Source organism: Amblyomma americanum, chromosome 6 (genome assembly GCF_052857255.1).
Source record: "Amblyomma americanum isolate KBUSLIRL-KWMA chromosome 6, ASM5285725v1, whole genome shotgun sequence".
Taxonomy (NCBI): Eukaryota; Metazoa; Arthropoda; class Arachnida; order Ixodida; family Ixodidae; genus Amblyomma; species Amblyomma americanum.
This window is the reverse complement of record NC_135502.1, coordinates 112,888,885-112,915,969: the sequence shown is the minus strand read 5'-3', so window position 1 is coordinate 112,915,969 and position 27,085 is coordinate 112,888,885. Positions and strand designations below refer to the sequence as shown.

The following is a 27,085-nucleotide window of genomic DNA, read 5'->3' as shown; positions in this document are numbered from 1 at the left end:
ACAAATATCACGTGATGCAAACTGACCAATGATCGTGGCGGCGGCACAGAACAATAGGAGAAAAGAGTGCCGGTACTCTTAAGTCTTTATTTAGTGACTCTAGGGTAATACAGTCAAACCTGGATATAACAAATGGGGATATTATGAATTATTGTCTATACCAAAGTGTTCCAAAATATGGTTGGTGAACACATGTAGTTCTAACTTAATGCAGTAATTTCTCGTTATGACGAAGTCAGCGGGACGGCGAAAAAATTCATTGTAAGCGGTAATTCGATATAAGCGACCACCCGAGAAAATCTAAACCAGCTGAGCTTTAATTGCGCTGCAACTGCATGGAAGTCAAAATACAGTGTATTCAGTGAAGCAAAACATTATTCAGGTGCAAAAAAGGCATTGAGCTTTGGCTGTTTCAAGTTCTTACCAGGATCATGTGCCACCCGTGCTCTAATCTGACCAAGCATTGCACGAGGCCGAGGTCGCCGCCCATGCATTCAACCTTCAGGGTATTTCGAATCGCGTGGGCAGTGGCCGCTTTTATGGGGGGTCACGGAAGACTTGTAGAGTATCGCGCTGGAAAGCACTGCAAATGCCATGGCTTGGTTCTGAGGTTGTGTTTATAGTGCGCAAAAAATGATTAGCCGCTCATTGTGGGCATGCAGTGCGATCGTGAAAACTGAATGGTTTTGCAGTAGGGGCTTTGCATGATTACTGGGCAGTTTTTTCCTGAGGTGTGTAGCTGTGATGTTTTAAAGACGAGAGTTTTTCGGCGCACAGTTGTTGACGACATATGTGCTAATTGTACGGTTCAAGTGGCGGTGTTCGCGCAGCGTCGTTGACAAATGTCTAGGAACAAAATTAATTTACCCTACCACGCATTTAGACCGTTTATCTTGTTGGATAGCACGAATCAAGCATGACCGGCTCGAGAAAATCGCCGGGGAAACACCGTGGTTGCGTTGACCCACCATGTTGACAGCCTGACTCGCTGCTGGCGACGCTCGGATTTTTCGGCAAGTTATCGGTCGATTTGCACCGTCAAAAGTGCAACGAAGCTAGGGGTGGTATTTTATTGTGGTGCAGGCCAATTACGGCCAGCGGCGAGCAAATTTCTAGACCGGCTTCCCCAGAGTCGTCTTCCCGATTTGCTAACGTAGCTCCTCGCATCGAACATAGCAAAGGGCATGCGGCCAGCAGTCGCTTGCGTCAAGGCAGCAGGTCGACAACACCGTTGTTCACACTTGCAAGTGCAAACTGCAAGTCGCCTTCTCGTTTGATGTGAAAACTCTCGGGAATGACGTTGTTCACGCGCTTTAGAGAGCTCTTGTCTGCGTTGGCCGATGTGAAACAATTAGGCTTAGCGACGACTACAGCAGCCAGGGAGCAGCTCAGTTCGTTGCCGGCGCGTCTGCGGTCGGCGTTGTTGCCGAAAGCTCGGCTCGCAAGTGTGAATGGACTTATAATCGGAGAGACACTTCTTTTGTGCTTTTTGGCACGTTTCTGCACCAGAAATGCTCTTTAGGGCGGTAAAATTTTGCTCATCAAGCGCACCCCACGGGGTGCTACGGCGCAAGTCTGCCCACGGTCTTTTGGCCAGTTTTCGGCATCCAAGAGTTTTCGTCATAAAAACTCTATTTTCATGTGGATTCTATCACAAGGGACACCAGCGTTGCGACTGTGACCGATTCGGGCGCGCTGCACCATGGAATTTGACAGCTGCTGTTCGTTCTGCTGTAAACAGCTAGGGGCACTCGGCACTCGCTTGGTACTCGTTACTAGGCAGGTCATCGGTCCTAAGTTTTGTACTTTTGTGGCCTGTTCTGTGCCTGCATGAGGCTATTTCGTCGGCGGCATTAATTCGACACTGCATGCGCAAAGAGTCTCCCGCTCGACGGTGGCGATGCCTCCGCTCGCCACTTCGCTCTAAGCGGGTCAAGCCCTTCGTGCGCTTCGAGTAATGCGGCTTAAAATGCATGCGTTTGGGTCGGGACCGGAAGAAATTTCGAATAAAGCGATATTTCGAGTAAAGCGATTTCGTTGTAATGAGGGATTACAGTATATCGAAGCGGTTGGCCGTAAAAGGGCTATATCTATCTGCCGAGCGCTGAGCTGTGCCTGCTCTGATGGCAGGCGGCAGGCTTTTTCTAACTACACGCATTATAGGTGGTTGTGCGGCAAGCATTCACGCCCATGGTTGATGCTTTATCTTGTGTTTCCAAACAGCACCACTGAAGATATAGCGGCATGAACAGCGGTCAGCACCAATTTGCGCCTCTTGCACCCATAGATAGTGCCCTGGAACCGGTGCCACAGTTGGTTATAGCCTTCCAGTAGTCACACTGTGCTCACATCGACTGTCGTGGAGATGGTGAAAGTGGCGACAGCTTTCATTCTGGTGTCCCATTTTTCAAGCGACACTGCTGTAATACAATGAAGCCACCCTAGCTAGCATTTCACCTGCTGTGCGGGAAAGCCAACCAAACTGGCGTGTGGCGCTTGGTTTCTTGCAGCCTCCAGAATCGCCGTGAGCGACTTAAAAAAGTTACTGAAACTTCTGAAAATGTACCTCACAGTTGCCATCCTCTCACTAAATAATTTGCACCTCTTCTACATGAATTTCTGGCAAAATTTCAAGTTTAGAATACCAAAGCCATGACTGCAGTCTCAATTGATTAAACGAAGGACCCTATAGTCTGTGTAACCATGTGAAAAATACATTCTGAAATTGCAGAAGAATCTGTCATTGCCTTATTTCTTGTGAGTGGTCATGCAGGAGAAGTGAAATAACTTAGTCGTTACCTCTGATTCTCAAAACATATGCAGAAACTTCACCAGAGGAAGAATCTTGGCTATAGGCATCAAGATCCTGCTGCTGGCAGGAAAAGATTTGAAAGAGAGAAAATCATTTGGAGAGAAAATCACTTGGCCACCTGGCCATTCATCTTTACCCAGCAGCAGCTTTGCACATGGATTTTTTCAAGGTTTATTCAACCGAGAACCAGAAGAAAATGAGGTAGTGTAGTCACTCCTCCCACACAATCAAGGAAATTGCTACGTCTTATAGAAATATTAGGCATAGATACCCTAAGCCGTATAAATTCATTACCTAGGAAAAGAAGACTGCCCTGTGGAGACGTCAGATTAACTCCTTCCTCATTCTTAGTCTCCTCTGCAAAATGCACCCTATGATACACAGCAGCAAGTGCCCATTCTACGAAGAGATCTCCAACACATACCACATGGTATGGGAATGTAAGCAAAATGATGCAATGCCTAGAATTAGCCAACCCACTAAAGAGAATGGGAGAAGGTGCTGGCATGCTTTTTTTGCCTTAAGGATCAGCGGAACCTGATTTGCATGGACCAATGCTACTACAGCCTCCAATGAGATCCTGGACGAAGGATTCTATCTGTGGTGACATAGTACTTCACTCTAACTCTATGCCGACAGTAGAAGTCTTATCCTCCTCCTCCTCCTGACAGAAAAGGTGTCTGCAGCCAGCATGTTTCTGCAGTTTTTGCTGTATGTTTGCCTGCAGAGAAACTGAACCAGCACTTTCAGGACACGTGTGCATCTTTATCCAGTCATATGTAATCTAAATTAAGCGATGGATTGTGTTTTCATTACTAGGCATATTTGAAGAATGCTCGAGAGAGTGCTGCATTAGTGGTGTGGTGAGAAGAGCATTGGAGAGGGAACAGCTGACATGTAGATGATAGTGTTGTTTTTGACATTGATGTTCTGATACATGGGAACAGACAAGATGAGCCTTGCGTTATTTAACATGACATAAATCTTTGCATGGAATGCTCCCCTGGGGCATCAGTGCCAGTGTGTGTGCCAACGACGAGAACCCTTTTGCAGGTGCGGCTGAAGGACCGGTACAAGCACGAGAACATAACCCTGGACTTAGTGAGCTGCCAGTTCACATTCCACTACAGCTTTGAGAGTCTGCCGCAGGCACAGTGCATGTTGCGCAATGCTGCCGAATGCCTGGCTCCCGGTGGCTACTTCATTGGCACCACCCCCGATGCCAATGATCTTGTGTAGGTCTGCATCCCTGGCCCATCTTTTCCTTCTCTCCCTCCTTTTTTTTTCATTTCTGATGAACTGCTTTTAGCAGTGCTGTTAAGGGTGCACTTGGGATCTTTTCTTGATACTCTTGCTGGCATCATTTGTTGGCCATTTGCAACATCTTGTGTAGGTCAAAACCCAGTCCTGGTTTCTGTTTTCTGTCATTTTATAATTGTTTTCCTCATTACTTTGAAAAACTAGTTAATGCAGCTAAGACAGAGAGTTAGAAATTTGATGTGGTCACCAACTTCAAATGTTAGGAAATTTTCCAGAGCTGCCATTTAAGCTTTACATCTGCAGCGTTGCCATAAAAATTTAGGGAGCTGTTTTCTACATCTTTTGTGATCTCGTCATCAGCCTCCATGCCACAAAGTGAATATTGTGAGGCATAAATGTATGTTGAAAGAAGATTCATTGTGTCAGTTGTTCTTATTAGATGGCCAGAAAGTCGTAATGCTTTGGGCGTTCCTATCTAACAGCTTTGTTGGCTGATTTCCTGCTCCTTTTGTTGTATTAGTCAATCAATTTTACAGTCATTTACTTTCCCTCTCTCATTGCAGACGCCGTGTACGTGAAGCACCAGGCCTCAAGTTTGGCAACGATGTATTCCACATCGAGTTCCAGGGCCCCAAAGACCATTTCCCGCTGTTTGGAGCACAGTACGACTTTCACTTGGAAGAGGTGGTTGATTGTCCAGAGTTTCTTGTCAACTTTGACGTCCTTGAAGAGTGAGTGCCACATTTTTGGCAGAACAGCCCTAAACCAACAAACGCATCTCGCCCACCCTTCCACTTTCCTCTTCTTCTTTGTCTTTTTTAGGTTTCTTTTTCTCTCACCTGTGGTTATGGTGTACTGTGAACACTGCATTCTTATCCTAGTTTATTTATATCAATACTGAGATGCTATGCAGAACAAGGAACTACACTGTTTTTCACAGGTGTGCTCAGCCTGTTTTTCAAACGTCGTGCTTAAATTTTAAGCTTACGTTTGAAATTGCTTTTCTTATTTTGCCATGCCTTTCAATAAAAACTGGTAGTGGCTCATAAATAATTACTGCAGAATCTCGATGATACGCATCTCATGGAGTCTCGAGAAATATTTGTATCGCCAAAAATGAACAAAATCTATCTGCAGAAGCATAGGAAGTGCATTTCATTTAGATCACAACCGATAGAATTTATATAAGGCTGTGTGCCGCTGTTCATCGCTAGCTGTGCTTAGCCCATGACTGACGATGAATGGGCTGCACACCGCCCTTTACTGCTCGTAGTGTGCACCACGCAGCTGGCGACAGCACATCAGCGTTGTGCGGGCACACTACGTGCTCAATGCTGCAGTTGCAGCTCACCCATTTGTGTCACCCCCAGTAGTGCGGTGTATTGTTTGGATCACCCAAAATTCTGCCCATTGTACACAATGCACTGTGGCCAGAGAATGTTAAAGAATTCATATCAACCGCATTCCTATCATCAAGGTTCCGCTGTACTGGCCCTCTCCATTTACCATTAGCTCTCAAACAGCTTGATTACATTTGGCGTGTTCTGGAAATTAGGTGCTTGAATCATAGGTTTAATTTTAGTGAGGAGCTGTCTGTTGATAAACATGATATTTCTCGAATTGTTTCTAGGATTAGATTAATACAGATTCTTCAGAGATACTGTATTTGCTCAGCACTAACAAACACCTTTTTTCCGGAAAAAATCACCTAGAAACAACATGTGTTAGAATTGGGTACGAAAATGAAATTACATCAGCAGGACCGGATTGTTATCAACATCGCAGAATGTTGGCTTAATATTTCTTGCCCGTTAATATCGCCTAGAGCTGTAGTGGATACCAATAGGCCTCGCGAGCATCTGAAATGTCCCTTTATCGGGGCCCTGACCTGGACTAGAGCCAACATAGAAGTGTTGGTAGTGACGCTGCCAGATTTTTAAAAAATGCTGACCTTGTGTGCGGTGGAAAGCGTTAGCCAGGCTGCAGCACATGCATTTGGTGTTCCTGAAAATTTTGTCCATGGTTCGCGGAAGCAAAGAGACTGGATTTTCACCAGCAGGTTGACTCTGAAGGGTTTCATCAGGCCGGTTTCCAAAAATAGAAGAACCTGCCGACTCTGTGCAGCAGCAGAGAGCAGACCACAGGCCTTTGACTACAAGTCTTGAAAGTTAGGGCTATGCAGCTGGAGAGGCAGAAAGGCCCAACTTCAAAGCCAGTAGGTGCTACATTACAACTTTATGAAAAGGCATGGATTTTTACTCCTGGGGTGTAGAGACATTTGGCAGAAATATCCAGCAGAATTTGAAGAAAAGCTTCACACTTTCCAGCGTTACGTCCCGAGCCTGCACCATAAGCACACCTACCAGCTTGGGCAAATTGGAAATGCTACCAAATGCCGCTTCACTTCGACATGCCTGCCATCACCACAGTTGAAATGAAGGGGCCCAAAAACAAGTGTGCATTTTATCCACAGCCAAGGGAAGACGAATCACCATAATGCTGTGCTGCATTGCGGGCTGGCAAAACTGCCTCCTTTCCCAGTTTTCAGATGCAAGATGCTCCCAAAAGCGTAGTGTTCCCCAGCGTTTTGTGAGTACCAGTAAGAAAGGGTAGATGGACACAGGCCCCTTTTTGGACTGGATTAACAGCATGTGGTAAAGAAGACCAAGCTTAGTTCTATGTGCAGTGCTTGTTCTTAATGAGTTCAGGTGCCACCTTGACGAGCACGTGCAGAACAAGTTCACCACTTACAACATGGACCTTGTCACGATACCTGAGGATATGAGGCCACCGCGGGGCTTGGTGGTTATGGTGCTCGGCTGTTGTTCCAAAAGATGCAGGTTTGATCCTGACCGCGGCGATTGATCCCAGCCACGGCGGTCACATTTCGATGGAAGCGAAATGGAGGCGATGTAGCATTTCTCATCCATCGAAATGCTAGAGGCCCGTTTACCATACGATGTCAGTGCACGTTAATGGACCTCAGATGGTCGAAATTATCCGGAGCCCTCCACTGCAGCATCCCTCATAGCCCGAGTCGCTTTCAGACGTTAAAACCCCATAATCTGGGGATATTGCATCGTAGCTGCAGCCACTGGATGTCTGCCTCAACAAGCCGGTGAAAGACAGGTTCCGGGCGCTCTGCGCAGGGTTGCTTGTTAAACATTCACTGCAAGCAATGAGATCAAACGTGCCTTGCTGAAGGACTTTGCAGGATGGGTGAAGGATGAGTGGTGCACAATCCTGTCTGCCATGGTCAACAAGGCCTTCAAGAAGTGCAGGATTTAAAATGCCATGGGTGGCACCGAGAAAGAAATGATTTGGGCTGTTAAGAGTTGCAAGTAGGCTTCCGACAGTAATGGTGAGGGATGACGATTCTGCCAGGCAGATGGGGAAAATCTAGTGAGGTGGCGGCGCCATTTACTTCATCATGACATTAGAGTGTTTGCAGTAAAGGCTGGCCGTTCCAAGTGAGAAGATTCATTCCTTTATTGAAGCATGAAAAATTGGGGCACGTTTCAACCAAAGGCATTGCACTTTTTTTTTTCTATGAAAGATGGGTTAGTGTTGCCGTAGTTGCTCTCCTAATATTATTATTTAAAAAACAATGCCTCATTTCAAAATCCAGGTTACACAAGATGTTTTATTTGTTTGTTTACTTTGGCCTTCACTTCGACTTGCAACTGCTGTAGTTACTGGAGTGCCACAGCATTGCTTCCTATGAATCCCTTGCCTGTTCCAGCATGCTTCTGTAATTTTGATTATTTTTTTTTGCCCCTGGAAGGAAGCACAATTTCAGCCGGTCAGCTTCAGTGCCATCACCAGACCTTCAACGCACTCGCTTTGTGTCATCAACATGTGTGAGCTCAGTGACTAAAGACAATTTTAATGAGGAGAATAGTTATGTTTCTTTCTCAGGGGATGTACAAGGAGGTTCAAGTAAGTGCTGCAGTAAAGCTGAGGGTGGCAGAGGAGAGGTGCTTTTTTACATCAAGCCTGTTTTGTGCTGTTTTACGGGTATGGACCAAATAACTGTTACATTATATTTTGTACACAACAGTGATGTTTGTTTTCCATGCCCGGAATTTGTGTCATCGTTTCTGACCACAACGACCTCAGAATATGCTCAACTTCTCTGTTGGCAAAGGGTAAATGGGACATGAGTCTTGTGTTCTTACAAGCAGAATGTTTATATACTTTCTCTGATTTGGAAAGAAATTCAGCCATCTGTAAACGTAAATATATGTGGGCGCATGAGTCACTGCATTGTTTTGTCTTTATTTGTTCTCTCATCAGGATGGCGAAGGAGTTCGGTCTGAAACTGGTGTATAAGAAACGGTTTGAAGATTTTTTTGACCAATTCAAGGATGACCCTGAGGGCAAAGTTCTCCTCCGCAAAATGCAGGCATTGGAGGTAGGCTGGCGCTTTCTGCTCCTTTTTTCTATTAAGCGTAGACAGATGTCTATGCCTACTGCTGTAGCATACTCTGAGCGCAGAGGGACGGCAGTGTAAGGAAGGAGGACAGCACGGCTCCTACTGACCATGTCATCCTTGCTGGTCATGCTCTTATCCCCTTGCTTTCTTGGTATGCTAGACCAGGGATATACAAATCAGGTTCTACAAAATCCTGGGATCCTTGGTGCACTCATTGACTTCCCTGGGCACCTAAATCCATGCGTGCAGAATTTGATTATTTGATTGTATGACTTTTGGTGGCTGTGTTGGTGTTTATTCAGCAGCAGAAGATGCACTATTGCTAAGAAAATTGGGTTTAAAAATTGATCTTTTTTTTTCTCCCACCTGTGAATTCAAACTTGTAATATCAATAATGAATGAGGATTCCGTGATTACTCACTCGAAGTGAATGATGGTGTATCCTAGGCTCAGAGATCTGCATCAAAAAAAAAATACGTTGATGTCACCACAGTTTATTGGGAAAAAAAGGTGTAGGACAGAAATGCTTGTATATTTCATTTTCATGGTCTTTTCCTTGATTATAAAAGCTTTGTTTTCAGTGAACACAGCCTGCTTTTTCCTTAGAGTGCGGTAATCTGTTGATACAGATCAGCTTAAGTCTTTGGCGTCTTGGTGTCCCTTCAAAGGCACCTATACAAAGAACCATGTACAGCCTTTATCAAAACTATAGAGCCCAAGGTGTTTGCGGGCTAGGTTGTGCGACCCTTGATGCGTCGCCAGTATTCCAGGTCCCTTGAAAGTGAACGGAATAATGGTAGTCGCCCCTGCAGAAGTTAGGACATCCACTTAAAAGCCCCACTGCAGGGCTTAGAAGCAGACCTCTTGAGCTATCTCCTTTTGACAAAGGCAGTGCAAAGTGTTGTCCACGCCTTTGCCTTCTTTCCTTGGTACTTATCAGTAAAAAAATTGCTGTAAAAAGATATTTCTCTCTAGCTTGGAGCTGAGACTGTGTTTTTCTTGACAGGCATATCCACCATTCGGTGGCCAGAGGACCCAAGGCAGAGATCCAGATGATTACAGGCATGCCGCAGAGCAGCTGGAGAAGCTCAGGGCCCAGGAGCAAGATTCTCACAGGAGGATGCAAGTGGTAAGAATGTTAAAGAGCTGCGTTGCAGTTTGGAATATATTCTGTTTTCCATTCATTTGGTGGCAGGACACTATGACTCAAGTACACCTGCTGTCACAAGTTTATGGAACACAACACTGGCAGATTTAATTTCTTCACGTCTGGCACGCATTGCTTGAAATTTAATAACGCACTCTGTAATTTACACCGACAGAATTAAGTTACATACCATATTTGTTCACATAATGGATGCACCCTACAAAATAAGCTCACCCCTCTCATTTGTTATTCAAGTATGAGAAAATTTGATTCAGCTACCACTTAAATATTACTTTGCATAATAGACACACCTCACAGATAAGTGCCAAATGTTTTAACAAAAAAATGTGTTCATTATGCTGTAAATGCGTTATATCAATTCTATGCAGCTTGCAAAGACTGCGGGAAAATTAATGCTTTTTGCTAATACAGTGTTCCATAAATATTTGACTGTTGGTGTGCATGGTGCTGTCCCACTTTATAATTTGGGGTGCACATGACAAGCAACCTTCTCCTTTTCTCGTGTACAGTAAAAGGTCGTTAATTCGAACTTGGTTAATTCGAACTGTCTCCCGGGTCCCGACACAGCCCTGTGTATTTCAATGGAGGAACTCCTGATAATTCGAACAAGTTGGCATCCGCTATAGTTAATTTGAACTAGGAGCCCCTGGTTGACACCATTCCTCTAGATAGAAGTTGACCCATAGCGAGTGTCGCGAATTGGTAGTGCGTCCCCCACTTTCCGAAGGGGATCACTATCGCGTGCAGGTTCAAACAAGAGAACAAAGAGATCAAGCAAAACGAAGCCATATTTATAATTTAATGGAAAGGGGGCCAGTAAGAAACATACACACCAACAAGAAAAACACACACTGAATAAGCGTACAACACTACAGAGTAAAAGGAAAGAGTTCACCAGGTACTTGAGCGTCCCAGGTGAAGCGGGGATGACTTGCAAACAGGGCGAATGCGGGTGGATGTAGTGCGACGCGTCGCCAGAAGGAAGTGGCGGAAGGGAGCCAGGTGGTAGTAGGAGCGGAGAGGAACACAGGGAGATGCCTCTGGTCTCCCGTCAACAGCCCGAAGAACTTGGCAGCCGCAGGAAAAACATAGCCAGGTCCCGTCGACGGCGTCACGAAACGCCGGAGGCTTAAAGCAGGCTATCCAAGAGTGCCTTTCGGCAACAGGGACCCTCAGTCCATCGGCTGCCACTTCCACACTTGCAAAGAATGCAGGAGGCTTGCGTCAGTGATCCAAGGGAGGTCCATGGCAGCACGGACCCAACATCTGACGACTGCCACCTCCACGCTTGAATGACACCACCTCCGCTGCGCTGTCTCCCTTCACACCTCGGTTTTCTGACACGTCAGCTCTCCACTCCTCGTGCTCGCCACGCTCTTTGTCGCCGTTGCCTCACACACACCCTTCGCACACACACACGGGCAAAACTTGTCTGGCACACGCAGCACTCCGCTGTCCGACGCACCGCATTCACAAATCCTCTGAGTATCTTTTGTGCACTTCACAGCGAGTACAGCGCGCTGCGAATTTACTAGAGGTGTAAAATAATAGATATTGAAAAAGCCGAGCACACGAGGCTGCCGGAGCCCCCGCTCCAGTGCATGCTGAAGCAGGTTTTTGTTGCTGGAGCACTCGCCCAATGTTTTGGCGCAAGCCGTTCCAGATTTTCATTGTGCCCTGGTCGCTGGGTCTCTGGGTGGCAATTCGGGCGCCACCGTGATGCGTTTTGTTGGTGCCGCGAGCTACGTGGACTGCAGTGTGGAGACGTTGGAGCCCTTGAGTGGTGCCGATATAATTGAGACTACATGCTGTCAGCAGACGACACAGGGCTCACATGCGGTGAGCACACCCGACAGTGATAAGTCCGACTGCGGTGACGAGCCTGTGCCACCGCCAAGTGCATGTGAAGTAGCGTCGGCGCTCGATGTGCAGCACGCTACTTCTCTGCCACTCGGAACTTGGATGTTGCGCTGAAAGCTCTTGGGCAAGCTGCAGATGATGCTGATGGAGTCTTGGCAGAAGAAATGCAAGCGAATGCACACCACTGATTACTTCTAATTTTGACAACCCTTCCTCTTAAATGCAGGACGCTACTTTTCTGCCACTCGGAACTTGGATGTTGCGCTGTAGCTCTTGGGCAAGCTGCAGATGATGCTGATGGAGTCTTGGCAGAAGAAATGCAAGCGAATGCACACCACTGATTACTTCTAATTTTGACAACCCTTCCCCGTAAATGCAGCACGCTACTTTTCTGCCACTCGGAACTTGGATGTTGCGCTGTAGCTCTTGGGCAAGCTGCAGATGATGCTGATGGAGTCCAGGCAGAAGAAATGCAAGCGAATGCACACCACTGATTACTTCTAATTTTGACAACCCTTCCCCGTAAATGCAGCACGCTACTTTTCTGCCACTCGGAACTTGGATGTTGCGCTGTAGCTCTTGGGCAAGCTGCAGATGATGCTGATGGAGTCTTGGCGGAAGAAATGCAAGCGAATGCACACCACTGATTACGTCTAATTTTGACAACCCTTCCCCGTAAATGCAGCATGCTACTTCTCTGCCACTCGGAACTCTGACGTTGCGCTGTAGCTCTTGGGCAAGCTGCATATGATGCTGATGGAGTCTTGGCAGAAGAAATGCAAGCGAATGCACACCACTGATTACTTCTAATTTTGACAACCCTTCCCCGTAAATGCAGCACGCTACTTTTCTGCCACTCGGAACTTGGATGTTGCGCTGTAGCTCTTGGGCAAGCTGCAGATGATGCTGCTGGAGTCCTGGCAGAAGAAATGCAAGCGAATGCACACCACTGATTACTTCTAATTTTGACAACCCTTCCCCGTAAATGCAGCACGCTACTTTTCTGCCACTCGGAACTTGGAGGTTGCGCTGTAGCTCTTGGGCAAGCTGCAGATGATGCTGATGGAGTCTTGGCAGAAGAAATGCAAGCGAATGCACACCACTGATTACTTCTAATTTTGACAACCCTTCCCCGTAAATGCAGCACGCTACTTCTCTGCCACTCGGAACTCTGACGTTGCGCTGTAGCTCTTGGGCAAGCTGCAGATGATGCTGATGGAGTCTTGGCAGAAGAAATGCAAGCGAATGCACACCACTGATTACTTCTAATTTTGACAACCCTTCCTCGTAAATGCAGCACACTACTTTTCTGCCACTCGGAACTTGGATGTTGCGCTGTAGCTCTTGGGCAAGCTGCAGGTGATGCTGATGGAGTCTTGGCAGAAGAAATGCAAGCGAATGCACACCACTGATTACTTCTAATTTTGACAACCCTTCCCCGTAAATGCAGCACGCTACTTTTCTGCCACTCGGAACTTGGATGTTGCGCTGTAGCTCTTGGGCAAGCTGCAGATGATGCTGATGGAGTCTTGGCAGAAGAAATGCAAGCGAATGCACACCACTGATTACTTCTAATTTTGACAACCCTTCCTCGTAAATGCAGCACACTACTTTTCTGCCACTCGGAACTTGGATGTTGCGCTGTAGCTCTTGGGCAAGCTGCAGGTGATGCTGATGGAGTCTTGGCAGAAGAAATGCAAGCGAATGCACACCACTGATTACTTCTAATTTTGACAACCCTTCCCCGTAAATGCAGCACGCTACTTTTCTGCCACTCGGAACTTGGATGTTGCGCTGTAGCTCTTGGGCAAGCTGCAGATGATGCTGATGGAGTCTTGGCAGAAGAAATGCAAGCGAATGCACACCACTGATTACTTCTAATTTTGACAACCCTTCCCCGTAAATGCAGCATGCTACTTCTCTGCCACTCGGAACTCTGACGTTGCGCTGTAGATCTTGGGCAAGCTGCAGATGATGCTGATGGAGTCTTGGCAGAAGAAATGCAAGCGAATGCACACCACTGATTACTTCTAATTTTGACAACCCTTCCCCGTGAATGCAGCACGCTACTTTTCTGCCACTCGGAACTTGGATGTTGCGCTGTAGCTCTTGGGCAAGCTGCAGATGATGCTGTTGGAGTCCTGGCAGAAGAAATGCAAGCGAATGCACACCACTGATTACTTCTAATTTTGACAACCCTTCCCCGTAAATGCAGCACGCTACTTTTCTGCCACTCGGAACTTGGAGGTTGCGCTGTAGCTCTTGGGCAAGCTGCAGATGATGCTGATGGAGTCTTGGCAGAAGAAATGCAAGCGAATGCACAGCACTGATTACGTCTAATTTTGACAACCCTTCCCCGTAAATGCAGCATGCTACTTCTCTGCCACTCGGAACTCTGACGTTGCGCTATAGCTCTTGGGCAAGCTGCAGATGATGCTGATGGAGTCTTGGCAGAAAAAATGCAAGCGAATGCACACCACTGATTACTTCTAATTTTGACAACCCTTCCCCGTAAATAAACATGTTTTGGAGCATAAGTAGCGTTCTATATTCCAGCACTAAAGCTCGCTACTCGCGCGAATGCATTCCAGTACTTGTTTCGGGCGCATAACTGGCCGATCAATTTATTTCATTTGCCAATAGAACCGCATGAATTTAATTCTCAGAATCGCCCGCCGAAAACGTGCAGTAGCGCCTAGCTCACGACAACGGGTCTAGATGTGCCTTTTTTCGGATTCTGCCTGCGCGATGGGGTGCAATGACCACTCATTCTAGCAATAATTAGAACTTCGTTAATTCGAACTTCGCTTATTTAGAACAATATTCCAGTCCCCTTTGAGTTCGAATCAACGAGCTTTTACTGTATATGGCATGTAATTTTTGTAGCAAGAGCTACACTGGGCTACCAGTCGAGCATTTCGCAGTGGCCGGGAGAGGCCAGTTGTGCGCGCCCACTCCACCGTCAGAGCCACACGTGACGTTACACAGATGAGCAGTTGTGTGCATGCTCCGATAGCATGGTAACCAGAGAGACCCCACAGGTGCGCCGCACACTTCGTCGCCGCCTCGCCGCACACCGCTCTATCACCCGAACCGCGCGTCGCATGCACAGCAGTGCGTATAAAAGACTGAGATGTAAATGGGCAGCTGTATCACAACGTTTGACATGGCTACAGAGAAGGAGAGTCCAGCCGCTGCTAGACAGCGGTATAGACAAGACAAGAGAAGATTAACTCTTCCGACCCTGAGGTTGTCGCCTGGCGCTTGGCTACTCAACAAAGAGCGAATGAGCGTAAGAAGGCGAAGAGAGCAGCGGAGTCGCCCGAACAAGGAGAGGAACGGCTTGTCAAACGGTGATGCCAGACTGCCGAGCGTAATAGATGGCACATAGCTGCCGAGATGGAACCCAATGTCTTTCATTGCTGAACATACAGTGACCACAACAAGCTCAGCCAGAGAAATGTACCTCTCTCTACGTATATCCTGGCATAGCCGAGCTAAGCCACTGCCAATTTTTTTTCTGTTAGGCATCTCCTCTGTGTAGGCTTTTTATAATAGCCGCAAATGAGGCCTGTGGTTTTTATGCAGTTAAGTAATTCCTGTAATATTTTATTACGCTAAGTCGCCAGCTTTTTGGGTTTTGCAAAAGCCCCTCCCGGGGCTGGCTCAGAAGCCCTTTTTATGATCGGGTATGATACACACAGTTCTAGCGATGTTTGAGGCCCGTAGCCAGCGATTCTGCGAAAAATCGTGGAGTTGCGCACTAGCAGTCACAAGCTCACTCTCTCTTTTTTTTCTTTGATATTGTGTTCATGAACACCAGTAGAAATAATAGAATGATAGGAATGTGATTAATTTTATTGCCCGAATTTTCTTGAGACGTAGAAACTGGTAACAAGCGTAAGTTCTGCTGATGCCTTGACATTCTTGTTACCTGATCCACTCAAGCAAGCTGCGCATCAAGAGCTGCAGCCTCGGCAGCCACGTGCCCACATGTTTCTACACGATGAGCCACAGTACTGGCCCCCTGTCGACAACAGTATTGCCATATTTGCACAAATATAATGCGAGTTTTTTTTTTTAATAATTGCTTCAGAAAGCACCTCACTTCATGTTTGGAACCGAACTGAGAATATAGTGCGAATTCTTTTTTTTGCTGTTCTTTGAAATATCCAGAGCAAGCTCACTCACTACGCTTATGATGTGCGAGGAAAAGCCAACTTTTCTACAACCCTGGTGATTGAGGCGAAGCATGTGGCATGCTCTGGCTAAAAAGAGTTGCTACAAATGTGGAGAGAAGGTTGCGAGGGCCGTTGAGAAAGAAGGAAGGGTAGTGAAAAAACCATGAGATGCAGGGACGGGAAAAAATACTAGGCGAATGGGCACAGAACTGTGCAGGATGAAGCGACAGTGACAGGTGCGGTTTCATGGCGGGCACTGCTGCATGAAAGGGCACATACTTTAATGCTCGGGAGCCTTCTCATGGAGTATTGCAGATTATTTGTTCTCAATTTGTGGAATTTTAAGTTTTTCACTACAGAAAGTTTGGGGTGTTAGCCATGTTCACTAGAGCAAGGAAGGCTCCATTATGTGAATTATTTCTTTGCTTGGCATTACTGGCAAATTCATGAGGTTTCTTCATGCGGGCCATCGTGCACAGTGATACAGCTGATAGGTTTGTCAGGTACTTCAGTCCACAGTACCAGTTACATGGAAGTCTTGTTAACGAATGCAGCCAATGAAGGTCCCTTGTGTCCCTTACTCAAACATCTTTGACATCCCCTTCTCCCACGTTTTTTTTTAAACCTGGTTTGTTTAAGCTGCAGTGTGTTCCAACACTCATAGTGTGCTGCCTATGAAAACATCTGGATGAGGGTATTTCTGCATGAACTGCTGTCATTGAGAAAATAAATTCATAAAACATTTAATGGCTGTAAAGTGCACTTCTTTTTCAAAACTGTTTTGTATGAATGTACTGTAGTACCGTCAACCATTTGCCCATGCAGCGACTGTTTGTAACTAGTGTGCTACTGTTGTAGGACTATAGAAAACCAGAATTATATGATCACGTATTAAGCTGTAAAACTACATCTTTTATCTCGTGTGTTTTCAGAGGTGATCAGCAAGTACAATTTTAAAACAAATAGTATTGCTTTGCTGATCGCAACTTCCTTGTAATAGGCTGCATGAGTTTGGGAAAATAAGCTACAAGCCAAGTTCTGGTGGACTAGAAGCAAAGAAAAGATTAGTCTGCTGCCAGGATAAAACTGCTAGAACTTAATCAACCTTTGTTAGGCCACTGAGCTTGAAGGTATGCTGAATAGCAGCTTGAAAACAGTGTTAAACTTCATGTTATGCTTCCATTTCTAACGTGAGCTCTTATAGCATAGAATAAAGGTGGTTCGCACTGCATGTGTCCTGCTTCGAAGGGTCACTTCTAACTTATTTTTTCCTGTTTTTCAGGGGACATTGTCTCAAGCAGAATGGGAAGCCCTGAGTATGTGTTTTTTTTTTTTCCTTGGTCTCCAAATTCGTAGTCATCCCAATAGACTCCAGTTACATCCTTTTTTCCACATGTACACAAATACTGCTGTAGTGTTTGTCAGAGAAACTGCTTAATTTATTATTAAGCCTAATTTTGACATGTGTGCTGCACTTTACAAAAGTGTTTGGGCAGCAGGGCATGAAATACAGTCTCCAATTGATTTTTCAGTCTTGGCGGGACCCTGAAAATGGTCCGAATAATCGAACAGTCCAAAAAATTTATGAGCTTCAAACAAATAACTTTTGCGCGAAAAACCGGCTTTCAAAATCGTGAAAATTGCCGCTCCCCTTGTTCCGCCTACAAGCGATAATATTAGATTGTACATGAGCCATAGTCATGTATTCATCATCTCCGCGCCCTCTCATGTCACGATACCAGACAGTGCGATGTGGCCGCAAGTCATGCCGCAAACGAATGCACCCGCCGCATGAAGCAAGAACAAGCAGTTTGCATGGGGCAACAACGCTCGCAAAGACTGAGAGGTAACGCACGGGAAGACGCGAGTGGAAGCCAGCACCTTTGAATGCACTGCACCCCCTCTACCGCGTTTTCTTCCCTGCACCGTGGGTGGCATCGTCCAAGCTGCGGTGGACACTGCAGCTGTCCCGCTGTCCCGTTGCACCATTTTCAATGCAACCGTGCACTCTTTGTGGGCCATCTGGATGGCAACAGAAAGTGTCCCATTATCTCAAATGGCAAAGGTGGAGAACAGATAGCCAAGCCTATCCAAGCCAGTCTGTCCGATTCGCTCCGTCAACACACGCCCTCCTATTCCGTTTAAATCCGAGATGGTGCCTTCCATAGCGCCGGAGAACGAGTAGGTTGTGACTGCGAAGCCCATGCGTCAATAATAGGTCGAAATAGCGAAATTTTGGTTGAGAAACATCACAGTATTGTTGCCGCCTGTTTTAGGCCGAAAAATCGAACTTTTAGACCCCACAAAGTCCGAAATATCGGTCGTGGAAATGTACTCGTTCCTATGAGGTGTGCGACGGTTCCTCAGCGAAGCCTGAAAAATCGATTGGCTACTGTATGTGCATTGCCTTAAAAGGGCTGTGCACCGCTTTGTGCTATCAATTTTTGTGCAACAAGCGGTCTGTCATATGTAGCCATAACCAGCGCTTAATGTATTGTGGAAATCGGTATGTAAGAGCAAAAGTTATTCCTTTCATAGGCATGCAGTTGGCAAGATTGAAGAATTGAAGAAAAGCGCATTTCACTCACCCAGTGACAAAATTAGCTTCCATCAACCAGCACTGTCTTCAGCTTGCATGGCAGAAGCGTACATGTTGTTGTCATCATTTCATTTTTCTTTTTTTTTTTTCTGTCACTAGTGTTCCTTTCTTCACATTGTCTGCAGCAGAATAGCAGTACTCGCTCGCAAGAGACTCCACAGCAAAGTGGGAGCGATAGCCCCTGGGGCCTTGTTATACCCCTGTCACACGGGCACTTTCGATCCTCATTGAGCTCGATCTGCATCGAGATTTTCGAGCACGCTCGAAACATCCGGTGCTACACGGGCATTTTCAATGCTCATTGAGATGTTTCCCTCATGTGTGTTAGGTGGCGCCGTGAAATGTTCCGCCGACAGCCATAACATGGCGATGTCCGGCAACACTGTGCAGTCAGGGGCAGCGGCAGCCAAATCCGTAGCCAAATCGGTACATTGCGTATCTGCGCCAGGTTTTTGTGGCGCACCTCTGCTGCTGTGCGATGCAACCCGAGGGCCCGCAACGCCTCCGCGATTTCTGCATAGACTGCGGCGTTTCTCTTCTGGCGCCACAAATTATTTAGGCGGTCCTGCCAGCAGCTGATGAGAGCGGCTGTCTCGCGCTCGCCCCACAGTTTCCGCGCCGACGAGCAGGAGGACGGCATCTTTGTTTACACTGACAGCGAAGCTTGGAGCGTGGTGTAGAGTATTTTCAAATGTTTGCATATAGGCAGGCATAGTACCTGAAAAATGTTTTGTATTACATTTTAATCAATTACAACGACAATTGTGGTTTGGTTTTGTTAACTTGTGTTTATTTTTATAGCTTCATGAGAGCGAGAGTGTTTTCGATTGTGCTTGGAACCTCAAGCACTCATGAGGAATCGGCATCAAGTCAAGCAGGATCGAGCTCGATTGCGCTTGAAAGTGGCCGTGTGACAACCGTCGATCTGCATTGAGTTCGATGAGCATTGACTCAATGAGGATCGGAAGTGCCCGTGTGACAGGGGTATTAGTCTTTTTCATTCAGGTTTAGTTGATTCTTATGAGTTTGTTTTTCATGCCAGAAGCTATAGGTCTCATAGACATTGTTTCTTTCGAGTTCAACTGCAAAATGGCTGCATAATCAGTCACCAGTGCTGTAGCATATGGCGTTTGCCACTTATACTTGCTGCCACTACATTTCACCACTATCAGCCTATACTATTTTCTTTTAGCAGATTTAATTGTTATGGCGTTTACATTCTTACTGGGCATTGACGCATTGCTTTGGTCTCTGTCATACAGCCTCTAAAGTGATTAAAAGATGGCCTTGTACAGCATGTCATTTCTGGCCTATGAGAAGTAACAAGAGCAGAATGTAAATACATTACGTGATTCACAGTAAAGAATGGCATAGTTGGCAACTCAAAAGTCCCATGCGGAAGCAGTCTATGGTATTTTACTGCTGTGTAACGCTGTAACACTTTTCATCAGCAGTGGTGTTTTCGTTAACATTTTGTCACACCGTTTTTCGTACCTTTGACTGCCTGGCCCGGCTCAGCAGTCTATATTATCACAGCAGTCTTTAACGAGTTTCATTGCCCATTACACTATGCTGTGTTGCACAGCAATGCATGCATCTGACTATCTCATTCAATGAACGGAGCACCGTGTAACAGTTTTTGTGGACATTTGGCCACTGGGAAGCACCCATCAGTTTTTTTAGTTGCATGAGAATGTGATGTGCATGAAAGCTTTAAATTCCTTATAATACTGGATATGAACTTGTCTCTTGAAGCTAAGTCAAAATGCCTGGTTATGTGTAATTCTGCTGTTGTAATGTGTAATGAGTGTCAGGCACTGATCTTTATGCCTGACCAGTGCCTGCATGGCTTCACTCTTTCTAAGTCATAAAAGCAGTAAGTTCAGCTTTCTGCTCTAGTGTAAAAGCCATTATGTGCTAGCAGGTCTCACTGTCTAATTGTTATGTTGATAATGGTGTTCAAATGCTACCATCATTGTATTAATGTGTGGTTCACAATGTGATGGTTTCAACATACATATCACCTCATCACAGTTTGGACACACTCCGTTCAGAGCGTGTTTTTGGAAGTGCTAGTGTGTATCTACAAAGTTCTTTTTTTACTTCTGTTTTCAGGTATATATGTTGTATTTGCATTTCAAAAAGCTTGAACACTCAGAAGACGTGCCCTGCTGTCAGCTAATGAGTGAATCATCACATCACAGGCACCCGAAACTGCAAGAACACGAATCGAAACAATTTGATTTATTGGTTTGCCATTTGCCAAATTTTCGATTGGTCAAGCTGCAGTGTGAGAGTGCACAGAGTTCTGTGTAAGGGTCTGAAGTTTTGTGGTGTAACCTTATTTTACTTCACCCCATGTGCACTAATATAATGTCAGACACCTTGTTCGAGCCACCTCTCATCCCTTCCCTCCCTCTTAATTTTTTTTTTTTTTTTGTGGGGGGGGGGGGGGGGGGGGGGGGGTATTAACGCTGGCAAACTTGGTGCTCATAGTAATGTGCCAGCCCTAGATCCTGGGAACATATTTTTTTTTTGTGACCTATTGCAAAATAAAATGGTTTTCACTACAAGCACAACTTTGTCACATTTCCAGTGAACAAGAGCTTTTCAAAGCATGGGGCCAGTGTGGCCAGTAGGTGTGCATTCTGAGCAAGAGCAGTGTAGATGTGCATGTTCTGTAACCTATGAGTTCATGCGTGTGGAAAAAACCCTCTGCACTTTTGTTTTTAGAGAAATACATTCTAGGGTTTCCATGTTGGATTTCCGTTGATGAAATTTCGCATCCGCAAGCACACTTTTACATCCGCAGTGCAGAGCTAGCTTTGATGATTGTACAGGTCCAGGTTGGCCTGGATTACAATACATTGAAGACCACCTGGTACACTAAAATACATGGCCACAAATAGCATATGCTACCATCAGTGATTCATTCAAGGAATTTAGGGAGTAAAATTTTGCCAAAAGGGAACCGTCGTAGGTTTTCAGGGAATCTTTAGAATAAAATATCGTTTTTTTTTTGTTTTTGTTTTCCAAAATTGCTGCTTTTATTTACTGCTGCAGAGGAAAAGAGCTAGAATTCGGGACTTAGTGAGGGAATTTGCTACATGGAACATCATTGCACTGAATGATTGACCACCTAGGTAGGTAGATGGATTATCCAGGTGGAGTTTGTCTGGTTGGTAAGGGTACATTGATAAAAGAAAATCCAGCATAGAAAATGGACAAAGGAAGGAGGCAAAAAACACTAACTAGCCCAACTCATGGTCCTAATTTGACTACATTCCTCGTACAAAGGGCTCTTTGTCCTAACCCTAGTACTGCGCTGCATTTATCACCTCCTTTTTTCACTGTTTATTTTTGCCAATGGGTTTGTAAGAATCGAAGATACCCTCAGCATACGTACAGGAACTTCTATGGGTAATCAGTGGGAAGGCATTTGTGCAGCACTTGCACGCAGTATTTAACATGTGCCTCTTCAAAACTGCTTTTGATTGGTCACCTTGCACCACTTGTACTATCAGCAGCAAAAGTTGATAGGACGCGTGCTTTTGGAAAATAATTTATTGTAGCACTCCCTCACACCACAGTCTCCAGCCATTGCCATCAGATGGAGCATGTATGCCCCCTCATAACTTTAAGCATTTCTGCAGAGTGGCTTACATGACTGCGCCAAAATCAATTTTTTGCCACATGCCTGCATCCAGTAAACTTTTGCTGCCAATAGCACCATGTGTGGATGCATTGCTTTGCAGTGAGTGAATACAGCCCTGGTGGTAAACCAGTGTCCATCTAGCCTGTGACCTTGGCAATTATGAATGCCTTCACTTGCCGTTTATTTTGCCCCATGCTGTGGATTTTTCATGGAGTTCCACAGGCTGAACATCCTGTCACAGACAATATTCCGTGTGGAACATCAATGGGGGAAGAACTACAAGCACTGCTTTCAGAATGAATGATAGCGTTTAATGTCCCTAAGGAACATATGGGCTATGAGGGACGCCGTGCTGAAGGTGTCTGGATTAGTTTCGATCACCTGGGGTTCTTTAATGTGTGCTATGCAGTGTCGGCACTCATTAAAGAACTCCAGGTGGTCTAAATCAATCCAAAGCCCTCCAGGACAGCCGTGTCCCTCATCGTTAATTCTATGAATTTCTCATGAAGCAGTTGCACACCTGTAGATTCAGTTGGAAGTTCAAATAGTGCACTGTGCATGTACAACTTGTACAGTGTGTTGAAGCAATTATTATGTATCAGTGAAGGCAAGGCATGCTAATATTTGCAGCAGGTATCACTGTGTACCCCCGACGTTGGGCAAAGTGGACGGAGATGTTGTTGAGGTAACATACTTTGTGCACACGCGGTCTTTATGCTTCAGAGCTGAGGATGGACAAGGAAGGCGTGCCACTGGACCACGTAGTTTTCCTGGATTTGAGCGCCAGTACGGCTGACATATCCCATTTCTGGCTAAAAATAGCATAGTCTTCTCCGAAAAGAAAACACCATAGCAGGTTGGACTACTAGTACGGTATTATCTCTACCTGCACCTGGATGCAGACTTGAAAGGGCTAAAATATGTCTGAATCTACCCATGCAGGCAACGTCAAAATACGCTTGGTGCATGTGGCAGTAATTTTGTGCGGCCACGAGAAATACAATTAAATAACAGCCTTGGTACTGAATTAATGTTCGAGTGTTGGGCTCATAGACGAAAGGAAGGAAATATAGTTGCAAGGAAATGACTAAAAGCCCATTAAAGGTACCGATTTTGTTTAATAATTTGCAGCAGTTGCCATGAATTTTCAACAAAACTACCGCAGGGATGCATATGCCTTTCATCTTGCCACAGTGTTTTGTAATCTTTCTTTGCGCCACTGTTACCGTGCTTCTTTTTCCTTCCTAGCATCAAGACATAGGAGAACAACAGAAGAACAATATACACAAACGCGGCAGGGCCAGTATGGGCAGTATGGGCTTGCTAGGACAACACAGATATAGAAAGGGTAAAGGAACTGACAATTGAGTGGTAAGAGGAAATACTGTCCAGCTCAGACCCAAAATTTCAGGAGGAGTTCACCAAAAGGGCTAGAACGGCAGCAAGATCTGATGTACTAATGGAATAGGGGGACCGACCACCAATTTTAGCTCCAATTACAATGTTTTCATCACCATTATCGTCCTAACTTCTAGGGCATTTACTGTCTATTAACCCCCTCTTCCAGGTGACGCGCGCCCATCATGGCGGCCTATACATGAGTTGCGCAAAGATACGCCATTTTGTTTCAAGCTCCGCGAAAAAGCCGCTTCTCGCCGCGAGAAGGCAGTATAGAGGCACCCCTCCTCCCGGTGGGGGCTGCTGGGGATTGCGCTTCAATCTCACCGCTGCCACCAGTGTTGGTGAAGAGCCCTTGGGTTGTCTGACTCGTTCAGCACTGAAGGTCCTGGCTCCGAAGGGTTGCGTCAGACTCCGTTAAGAAGGAAACTGTACTGTAGGTTTATTTTACATATTTACAGTCAAGATAGGAGTGTCTCAGTAACAAACCAGTAGCCTGTTAAATACCCTTTGCATTCCCTAGATCCCTGACTGGTAAATAAAGTCCGGAGAACAATGTCCAATCAAACTAGTGAGCAGTTGTAGACACTGGTGGTAGCTGGTGCTCTGTCGCAGCTCGATCGATGGAAAGGGCAATCCTCGAACACTGTTGCGTCAATGTCGCCACTGTGACTAGGTTGATGCTGTCGTGGGAAAGCAATGGCACGCCGATTCCCAGCAGGTGGGAAGGGGAAAAGGCGCATCGAACACTGGCTTGTCAACTTCACCATTGTGGCGGGTCCTGTGCCACCGTGGAAAAGGAACGTCAAGCTGTCTCTCAAGTGAGGTACGTATTAAGTGTGTTCTGTGGATGTATAGATGAGCTAATGTTATTATGGCATGTTATTAGTGTTTATAGTAATATGTGTTTTTCTATGAGATGTATGCTTGTGTGCAGTGTTGATTTCCTCGAGAGCGTTTTGCATTTCTTAACAGTTTCAATTCTCCTGAGAAAATGCTGGCACCAGATGCGAGCTTTGCCTTGCTATCCTCACAGATCAGTTTTCTTCTTGCATCTTAATATGTAAGTTAATTAAAGGCGCGATTGGAACCATTTTTAAAACCCTATTAGAGCGAGTTGAAATATCCAATAGCTTTTTAACCGGAAATTCCAAAAGGCCCCTTTTGTCAACTTGTTCCGCTTCATCAAGTGGTCCCAATTTGCCAAATGGTCCCTCTTGCCAAAGGTCCTTGTCCAGTAACTCCGCTTCAGGTGGTCCTACTTACGAAATTTCCGCCTGGGTACAGTGAACTAGAATACTGTAACCACAGACGAAGCAGACTGCGCTCAAGGTGGGAGCGGCTGGCTCCCCCGGCTCGTGCCACTCATACGTTCGTTGAGTATGCGCTTTTTTTTTTGTTTTTTTTTAAAGCATTGGTATGAACCAACAAGAACTGGAACATTTGACGCATGGAGTCCTCCGTGATTTGATGTCAGCGGGACTATGTGATTGCCGCTCCGCGAATAGCAGCGCGGGGAAAGCAGTCGTGCATCTATTCATGCGTGCATGCATACCATGGTGATGTTTACAAAGCCGTACAGAAAATTGCGTGCAGTTTTTTTTATTCATTCTGTTCTGTCTGGGCATTTTGTTACGATGCTTGTCCGCTGTAAACAGTCTAAAAACCACGACATAACAAAATCATCATTGTTATCATCATTATTTAAGCACACAAAGTCTAGCCAAAGTCTAGCCAGGGGTCACAGTAAATAAGCGCGCGAAAAGCTCTTTACCAGTACCGGTAGGCCAAGTGGGCAGCTGTCCGTGACGCAGATTTGCCTCGTGTCGGCATTTGGCGTTTTTGCAAGCAGCATGGAAGAAAGTTCAAGACCAAGGTCCCGGCGACGGAGCAGTCGAAGTTACTCCTTGCTGCCGTCCCAAAATGACCTCATCAAGGATGTGCCCAGCGGCATTCCGGGTGAAGAACGGCTGCGCATCCTCCTTCGGCTCTGCTTCAAGCGCGCCCTCTCCATGGTCCGCGACGAGGTAGAGGCTCCCGAAGAACTGTATCGGAAATTGCTCCTTCGAGGACTGGCAGCGTTCGACGAACAGGAAGGCCGTGACGTTCTCACCGTGCTTCTAAACGTAACAGCTGGTTCGACGCCCATCGACGACGAGGTGCCTACTGACGTCGCCGCACGCCACCACACGCAGTTGAAGGCGTTAGTGACAGAGCGCAAGCGCTGGAACGAGCTGCTAGAAATGGATGCGGGTCCCGCCCCGCCTGCTATCGTCGGCGATGATACCGATGAGCTGCCTATTGCCAGACGACGCCGCTACGACTCTCTTGTCAAAAACTCCGAACGCTGCAAGCGTGCCGCTGCAGCCATCACGTATGCTGTGCGCCATTGTTCAGAACAGGGTGGAACTGAGAGAAAGGATACAACGGATAGTTTGTTCGAGGTATAGGACATTCTTGATTCGTCCTTGCCAGAACATGCAGCGCTGTAAATACTCGCCACTTTGCATGCTGTCACAGGTGATTACTATTCTGTCACAGGTGATTACTTTACTTCGATTACTATATTGTCACAGGCGAATACTTTGAAAGCGTTGTGTTGCATATCGAACGACCTTTAGACCCTCTTGTGCTAGTATTTTCACTTGTGTATCTATGTAGCCTGTGCTGCAATTTCTTTAAAAAGTAAAATAAATTGCATATGCTTTTGCCCCGTCAAGGTTGCTGTAGTGCCTTTCTACTGCTCTGCCAGTTCACCAGTGAAGCAATATGTCATTTGCAACAAGCAGCTTGCACAATACATGCTGAGCTATGGAAAGAAAACGCCTTTATAAAATGCCACATTTATGATCACATTATCACTCCTAGTCTAGCGTGCCAGCACTGAGGTTGTTCAGGTGCCAAGAACTTGTAAATTGGTCAAGTCCATTGCAGGGTAGAGGCTTTTCTCAGTGGTCATCACTTTACCCTGTCCTGCAGCAACTTCCACTACCCTCTGTCTGCAGATTTCTTAGCCTCACTAATTCGCCTCATTTTATGCTGTTTCTGATTGTCACTTTTAAGAGACCAGTCGTACTGTTCCCTGCACTGCATGTCCTCTCCATTTCTTTGTAGTAATTTCTGCTAGAATGATCATTTTTCACTTGCTGTACCAGGACAGCACGGCAAGCCTTGATTCGGGTGCAGTCACCAAATGAATGCCTTAAAACCAAGGCAAGCTAGAGTATGTTTGGTTCCTTTTTAACATAAGCAGAAATAGGAAACTTATAATTCTTAGACAATCCAATCACTGTTGCCTGATTGGCAAGGCAATCAGCAATTGAGTTAGCGAGTAAAATGCTTTGATTATGCTCACTGTGCATTATTAATTGACGTTTAAATTTTTTATCTGGACCAGGCTGACATCAAAACATAGGCAATAGTTCTGCATCAAAGCAGCTATGCGTCAACTTCGGGCAATCCCTTGTCATCTGAGTATGTGAACGAATTTTATTGTGCTGTATCAGTCCAACGATAGGCTGATGTCAACTGTTTAAAATAACTGTTGTGAGGTTCAGTGTGAATTATGTTTTGCAACTGGTGGTGCTTTGCAAGCCAATAGGATGCAGTCCTAGCTTTTTTTTTGTGTAGTTTTCTGCTGAGATTAGAAATGACAACCAATAACACTTATTTTACGGACATTGTCCATATGACATTGTGGAGGGCTGTGTATTCCTC

At 45.8% G+C, this 27,085-nt stretch overlaps 2 protein-coding genes across 2 annotated transcripts in view; both read left to right on the top strand.

Moving 5' to 3' along the window:
- The window catches only part of Rnmt (RNA guanine-7 methyltransferase), a 35,985-nt gene extending 12,912 nt beyond the window's left edge, over positions 1-23,073 (top strand). The window contains exons 5-10 of the mRNA XM_077627842.1: positions 3,866-4,047; positions 4,636-4,803; positions 8,369-8,486; positions 9,514-9,636; positions 16,999-17,032; positions 20,431-23,073. Coding sequence (XP_077483968.1) covers positions 3,866-4,047; positions 4,636-4,803; positions 8,369-8,486; positions 9,514-9,636; positions 16,999-17,032; positions 20,431-20,465 — 660 coding nt within the window. The 3' untranslated portion in view covers positions 20,466-23,073. The remainder of the gene's footprint in view (positions 1-3,865; positions 4,048-4,635; positions 4,804-8,368; positions 8,487-9,513; positions 9,637-16,998; positions 17,033-20,430) is intronic.
- Positions 23,074-23,202: 129 nt separating this feature from the next.
- LOC144094008 (uncharacterized) lies at positions 23,203-26,087 on the top strand. Its single transcript, XM_077627843.1, has one exon. The coding sequence runs from the start codon at positions 25,222-25,224 to the stop codon at positions 25,816-25,818; it is 597 nt and encodes a 198-aa protein (XP_077483969.1). The 5' UTR covers positions 23,203-25,221; the 3' UTR covers positions 25,819-26,087.
- Positions 26,088-27,085: the final 998 nt, after the last annotated feature.